This window comes from Dasypus novemcinctus, chromosome 30, assembly GCF_030445035.2.
Source record: "Dasypus novemcinctus isolate mDasNov1 chromosome 30, mDasNov1.1.hap2, whole genome shotgun sequence".
NCBI lineage: Eukaryota > Metazoa > Chordata > Mammalia > Cingulata > Dasypodidae > Dasypus > Dasypus novemcinctus.
In genome coordinates this window covers 33303030-33310334 of record NC_080702.1, presented here as the reverse complement: position 1 = coordinate 33310334, position 7305 = coordinate 33303030, and the positions used below count along the sequence as shown (strand labels likewise).

General features: G+C 39.8%; 1 protein-coding gene across 1 annotated transcript; it reads right to left on the bottom strand.

Annotated features, from left to right (window-relative positions):
* Window positions 1-277: 277 nt before the first annotated feature.
* Window positions 278-2766, bottom strand: LOC131276737 (uncharacterized). The gene is made up of 2 exons (XM_058290306.1): window positions 2636-2766; window positions 278-1529 (listed from the first exon to the last, which is right to left on the bottom strand). The coding sequence occupies exons 1-2, from the start codon at window positions 2669-2671 to the stop codon at window positions 360-362; spliced, it is 1206 nt and encodes a 401-aa protein (XP_058146289.1). The 5' UTR covers window positions 2672-2766; the 3' UTR covers window positions 278-359.
* Window positions 2767-7305: the final 4539 nt, after the last annotated feature.

The following is a 7305-nucleotide window of genomic DNA, read 5'->3' as shown; positions in this document are numbered from 1 at the left end:
TAGAAATTTTAATGGGTGCTTTTTGAAAATTTTAAAATGAAAAGGTAAGGAAAACATATTTTAAATGTAAGATATCTGAGCACATGAAAATGAACTGCCTGGTGGCAATGGATGTGCAATGTCAGTGTTAAATTCCCTCCATGAACACGGGCTTCTTTTAGAGGCCAAAACAGGCACCTAATAGGTGTTAACACTACCACTTTATTTAAGCTCAAGCTATTGGAATACCCTAAACCACAACCCAAATGTGGCAGAGACAGACACGACACTCTTATTTGAACAAATAAATATATTTTTAAATAATTTTTTTTAAGTTAGAACAGAAAATGTGGTATGTCGCTGGGGGCGGGGAAGAAGATTTATAATTCGGTGGAGGAGACACAGGACATAAAGCATAGCAGGGGGAAGTGGTGACGGCGGTCTCGGGGACCTTGCACTCTAGGTACATGCTGATGGGCCCTGATGGGATTCATCAACTCCATGGGTGGAATGGTAGGAGTACGGCTTGGATGCTGTTGCTCGGAGACTGACACTGACCTAGTTGATTTCAATGCAGCTTGGTGGCTATTTCTTTTTCTCCCTAGACAAATCCACTCTAGCACATGGCTAACCCTTTTCTGATGTTTGCTTTCTTGATGTCCCTGTCCCTTTTGGGGCAAGAGCTGGGGCATCACACTCTCTGTTGATCCCACATCCTGAGAAGGGTCGTCCATCATCTCTATTCCAAGGGAGGACACTGACCCTGACTCTCTTTCTGGGTATCTTTCCAATGGGAAATCCTTAGGGTCCTCTTTTTCTGTATTTAGGTTTAAACTGGCATCTTCGACCATCCAAGAGATCTTAACCTTAGAATCCCTTTGCTCCTGCAGGCCCAGGTTGCTCCCTCTCTCTTCTAGGTGGATATAGGGGACCTGGGAATTGGTCATGTTTCCTCTACACACATTTGGGAACCAGGGCTCATAGTCCTCAGAAGACAAACTAGGTGAATTAGGGAACCCTTCAGTAGCACAGCCAGGAGGAGACTGGCTCAGTGGCTCTCCCTCCAGTTGGAGCTTTGGCTCACTATTAGGATAAACTTTCAGAGGTGACTTCCCTCCATCCTGCTCCCCCATTAGGTTCAATATTGTGGGGCATTCACCAGGTGATATATTCCTTATATTGAACAATTCATTGATAGATTGGGAATCTGCAAAATCACTGGCCCATGGGGAATCTCCTGATTTGGGTCTGGAGACAATGGTCTCCCCAGCCTTGATGGTTTCCTCATACAACTGTCCTGGTTCATCGCCAGTGCTCAGGAAGGGAGGGGGCCCTGGGAAGTCCCCATCAATATCAGGTAAATCTACAGTTTTTTCAGAATTGAGTCCACATTTCCATCTGCATTGTCTTGGAAATACTTCCTCCTTTTCTTTCTCCAGCACCATCTGGACATCCACTCCCCTTGTTCTATCAAGGGGCTCCTGAAGAAAATGCCAAAAGAAGTCACTTGATGCCATATGACAGCATTCACGGTATGCCCGGGGTAAGGCCTGTGAAAGATGAAGAGAAAGACACACTTTATGGAGAACAGTGTGGGAAGGTGGAAAAGACAAGCTCTTGTCAGGTAGCTGCATCCAGGAGAAGGCTGAAATGAGCAAGTCTGAGTCCTCCAGACCTGATATTGTTAGAACAGAAGGCTCTAATCAAAAGGGACACTGTGGAGTTGAGCTCTCTGGGCCAGTGTTCAATAGAAAAGGAGGCAAGTCAGACTGAGTCAGTATAAGATGTGTATGTGGTATTGGAGTGGAAGAGCAGGTGGTGGAGCATGGCAGGCAAGTGATTTGTGGGATTCATGGGATGGCAGACTTGGGGGAAAGAGTGATATTCTGAGATTGTGGGCCCAGCTAAGGACATCCTTCTCTTGACTCTGAATTGACTCAGAAAGAATGAGGGGCTGAGACCCAGTTCGTACTGTCATTTCTTAGGCAAACTGCAGAACTTCCTTTTTCATAAACTATATGATGTTCTAGCTAGGATGCAAAGAACTGTGTTCCTTTCTTTTTATTCTTTTAAAGGGGATAAAATGTTTTCTACTTTTCCTTCTTTGAAAATCTCAAAGTACTTTATGCACATGATCCTCTATTGATACTGCAGTCAGTGCTCTGTGCTGAGGACAGTGTAATCTCCAAACTTTAGGTGCCTGGGGGGGCCTTGTAAGATTCTGCTCCAAGGCCAGAGCTTGTGCTTAACATCTGACCAGAGGCCTTCCAAGGCTCAGTCTCACTCTCCAGGTCAGCTTCACCTAGAGACACCAGACTTGGGAAGGAGAATGATGAATAATTATCATAGCGGCAGTTTGATGCTGAAATTAAGAGACATTTCTCCCCCAAATATTCCCTATATTCTCTTAATAACCCAGCCCAGGGGCCCTGAGTCACAGCCCTTGAAATTTACCCTGGTGTCCTCTGCCACCCCCAAGGAGACAAGAGTGTGGATAGAAGCCTCTCTGCTGCCTCACCCTGTTTCCCTAAAGAAATGTTTTCATCTTTCCTTAGAGGGTCCATCTCTGTGGAAACATAAATGATTTAGTGAAGTGGAAGGAGCAGAGAAAGCAAGAGTCCATCTATGATGGGGGTTGGATCTGGGATTCCCTTACCTCATCTCTGTCTCCATCTTCCTCAAATGGATTCATCGGAAGTAAGAACAGAAGTAGGAAGAGCAATAACCCACACAGTAAGAACACATTGTATACAACCACACATGTGGAAGTACTTGTGCTCGTCCATGGGGCACCATGGCTTCTCGGGAAGTAGAGATCTGTCTCCATCTTCCCGAGCGCACACCTGCCTCAGGCAGCACTGAGTACTGAGTGCTGAGCCTGCGCTGCCTGGAGATACAGGCCCGCATCACAGAGCCACAGAACACTCAGAGAGAGTGCGGGGAGGGGCCCCCTCTGGCCCCCCTCCCACCTTAAAGACCCCACAGCACAGCCAACTGCACAGTTACAGAATAGCATATGTATACCTCAGTACAATATCATCAGATAGGAACTGTTCCTGCTTTATTCCTTGGTGCTTTCAGCTTTGATGCAATCAAACCAATAAACCAGAGTGTTTGATGCTTTCTCAATAATTTTTTTGCAAATTCTTAGTACTTTACACTTTCTGTATTTCTCTGCCCTCAACTCCAGCTTTGCCACCCTTCTGGCTTGTTTTGTATGAACCCAGGTATAAAATTCAGCTATCTTTCAAGTTTACCCAAACTATTCCATTTTGATTAAACACACACACATGTACCTACATACACTCATGAATTGGCAATGTACATTCTATTACAGATACTATAAGGGCACCCAACAAGTTTGAGAGAGAAGCGAGGACCCCCCCATGCCAAATAATTTAATTAGAAGAATAATTTAATAATTTATATGTTCAGATTTTGTAATTTTTTGCAGCAAAATCATTTTATGGGCATTCTGCCCGAAAGCCTCTCCTATCTCTCCTCTCAGCCCATAGCACCCACCTTGCTGGTCCCTGTCTTCCAGGCCCCCATATCCTCCTCAGAACTTCTCCCAGACGCTCTTGAACATCTTGACCCCAACCTGTCCTAAACCCACTGGATTTTGAGATCAGCTGAGGAGAAGCTGAAGTATTATAAAGGAAATATTAACATTTTTTTAAAAAAGTATTTAACCTATGTTACTTATTTTGTGAAAAGATTTCTGATTTTTGACTTCTACTTTTTAAGTTTTAACCAAAATACTATTGGCCTCTCAATAATTCTTAAAACAATGAATACTGAATAGCTATATTCACTCACACATGCATACATAGATATTTATCTCCCATTTCAGCAGGCATATAGCATAGCTGTAATAATGATACCTTCATTATTAAGATTACAAACCATGGAAATAACTGATTTTCTCCTGTCAGACATGACCCAGAGCACCCAGATCAGTTTAAGTAGGAAGATAATACATGAAGAAGATACATGAAAAATAAGGATTAGGAGAGAAAACTAGCCCATCTGAGAGAAAAACATAGTAGAAAGCAACCAGTTAAATCAGTTTGGTATAATACCAGGATAGAGACAAAATTAAAGGAAACAGAGTAGAATCTAGAAATTGATCTAAATTCCAATGGGAATTTGGGGCATGCAAATCAATACAGGAGGTTTTTCAGATAATTGGGAAGAAAGCTGCAGTCAACATAATCTGATAAGAAAAGTGCGTAGCCAAAGAGATGGATTTCCAGAATGAAGGGAAATGGGAATCTGAGACGTTTGTCCAGGAATAACTGGACACTTGCCTCTGTTTCTCCCACAAGTGATAATATAGACCTGATGACCTGGAATTTATACAAGGAAACTCAGTATTTCTATGTATTTCCATTAATGGAAATGCCTAGTTGCATCTGTGTGCATGTGCATTTTTCTGAAGGGATTTTTAAAATATCAAGTCAAAAAAACTGTGGCATGGTATTAACCAAACTTTGCAGATCTAGCAGATTCTGCTGTGAGAATAAATCACCTGGAGTTGCTGGGCATAATTCAAGGCTCCAAACACCAATGGAAGCTCCTATGAGAAGTGCTGTGTCTCCTCCTTTCCTGGGTGACCACCTCTCTTCTAAAAATACTGTGTGGCTTTTTTGTGTATGAACTGTTACTGCCCATTAATCTGTGGCCCACTTAAAAAGCTGCTGAAACTATTTATACAAAACAACATTAGTTCTTTACTTCATTCCTTCCATAAATGTAGTATCACTAAAATCAAAGAGAAATGTAAAAAAAGGAAATTTTAAAAATCAAAGGAACAATGTATAACGTTTAAAAGCTTGGCTCAATAAGCATTGAAAATACTGACTGGTAAACTCATATACAGGAGTTGTAATAGACTCATTTTTTAAAATGTTGGCTTCCCTGAAGATAAAAATATTCTCTTCAAAGATATGGCAAGACTATCAGTGCCAATCACCATTCTCAATTAGCAAAGATTTTATTGTATTTTTCCTGTTCAGTTAACTGAGCATATTTAGTAACCAGTACCACATTTGTCACTTAAATATACCTGTAAAATTACAGGTTATATTATTGGAAGATATTAAAAAATCAAACTATCTTTTTGGTACAAGTTTTAAGAAACATATTTGGTTCCATTTAGTAACTGAATTTCCTCAAAAACTAGTGAGACTTCCCTCTTTATTTTTTTTGTTTGTTTTTTCTCTCTCTCTCCATTTATTCTTTCTGTAAGAAGAATAAGATAATTAATAGCCTTAACTGTGAAGAGATGAGTGTGTGGATTTTCAGTTTTAATATTTTTCCGATCATACTATTTATATTGTCCAATTATATAAGTATATATTGTTTTAATTTTAATTGAAATCATGCTAAAAGGGGACTTCTGGGCCAAGATATTATGCAACCTCTCCCAGTCCTATTTTTAATGCTTTGGTACAAGATAGGTATTTTGCAGGAAATATTTACAACCCTGACTTCTAGGTTGTAGACCCTGAGACAAGATTTCGGGAGTAATTGACCCCAGGAAGCAAAAGATGATCAGGAGAGTGAGACAGAGAAGGGGAGGTAGCTATGAAGTGCATGTTAGCAAGTCATTCTTCTGGATCTGGGGACTACTGAGGATCTGGGGGTCAGTGTGACCCATGTGTATCAGAGTAATGCTACTAGAGGAATGGTCTGCAGAAGGTGATTCCCAGTAGTGCTAATTCTCTGCCCATTCTAGTTTGCCAGGGGCCTGGAGAGATGAGCCTCTGGATGCCAGAGAGAAGCAATAGGGAATTGGCAATCAGAGAAGTGGTTCAAGACAGTCCTTACACCTGAGGAGGTACAAGTGGTGAGGCTTCTGGAATACTTCAAAGACCTGGGAGTGTGCTTAGACTGGTGGTGTACTTTACCTTATCTTCCTCTGATTTACAGTTTGAAATGCCTATTGGCTCTCTACTGCTTGGAATTGGCCACTTATGAGTGTAGAGGTCTGACCAGTGATTCTAGATAAGGACTCCTCTGGAAGGGAAATAATTACTCTGAGGCTGGTTTGAAGGTAGATGAACTTATGGTATTCACTGGGTGAGTGTTCATTTTTGTTTGCCTACCAGAAGATTTTTCTGCTTCCAGAAACATCCTCAGTTTGTACTTTGGGAGCTCCCCTCACTCCTGCACATGCTTTCCAACCACACAAATCAAGATAGACATAGGCAGTTCAACTCAGGTGTTGGAAAAAAACAATTAGAGCAAGTGTCAATAGATTTTCTGTAAAGAGCCAGATAAAAACTATTTTGCTCAATATTTGTGAACTAGGAGGCAAAATTTAGGAAAGTTGCATAACAAAAGGGAAAACAAATGCCAAAAATTTTTACTGAAAAAAAATTGAAATTATAATAATAATTTACTTTTAATACAAGTCTACTAATGAGGACAAAGGGATTATTTTCTCTTTGGCAGATAAGATTTCACTTAATTGGATTAAAAGTTAGAATTCCTTATCATCCAAATCAATTGCAATTTTAATCTGTTAATGCTGATCTGTAATGAGATTTTATGTACTTTATCTTTGAAAATGTCTTTTCAGACCGATAGGCACTGCGAAGTACTGATACCAGGTCATAAGCAGTTGGTTTTAACTCAGGATCTACATCATTTGGAAGTCTATTAGATTCTTTTATTGACATTTGCTTTTTAGCATGTCTTTAACATACAGATTAGTCACCTCCAATTAAAGATTAGGTGGAAGCACTTGTATTGAGATCTGAAAAATGCTTCAGGACTGTAGTATCACCTTGGAACATATGCACAAATTTTTGTGAGATTGGATTTCTCACTTCTTATTTTCACTTTTAAGACTAGGAAGTATATACAGCAGTTTAACATTACTTGTCATTTAAGCAATTTTAATTGTTTTCAAAATGATTTTACCAGAAGATAATTTCACACAAAAGCACTGTTTTGCCTTGTAAATTTAGCTTTAATTAACTAAGAATTATTATTAAACCTATAGCAAAAGCTAATTTAAAAAAACGTGCAGTGTTTCATAATAATGTTTGAAGTTGGTCCTCATTCAGAAAAATTTCAATCTCCGGAATGAACTCAATCTAAAGAAACCATATCATTGGGAAGCCATAATACTTCTGTGAGGTAGGGCAAATCAGGACATTCAGCTTCTACTGCATATAAAAATTCAGAAAAAAATCATGATTATTTTGCAAGAGTAAATGAAGTTCACTACTTACACTACCAGTTCAAGAACACATTATAGATTCAAATGTTTTATATAAACTACCTGCTAATAATATAATGAATAACCATAGACTT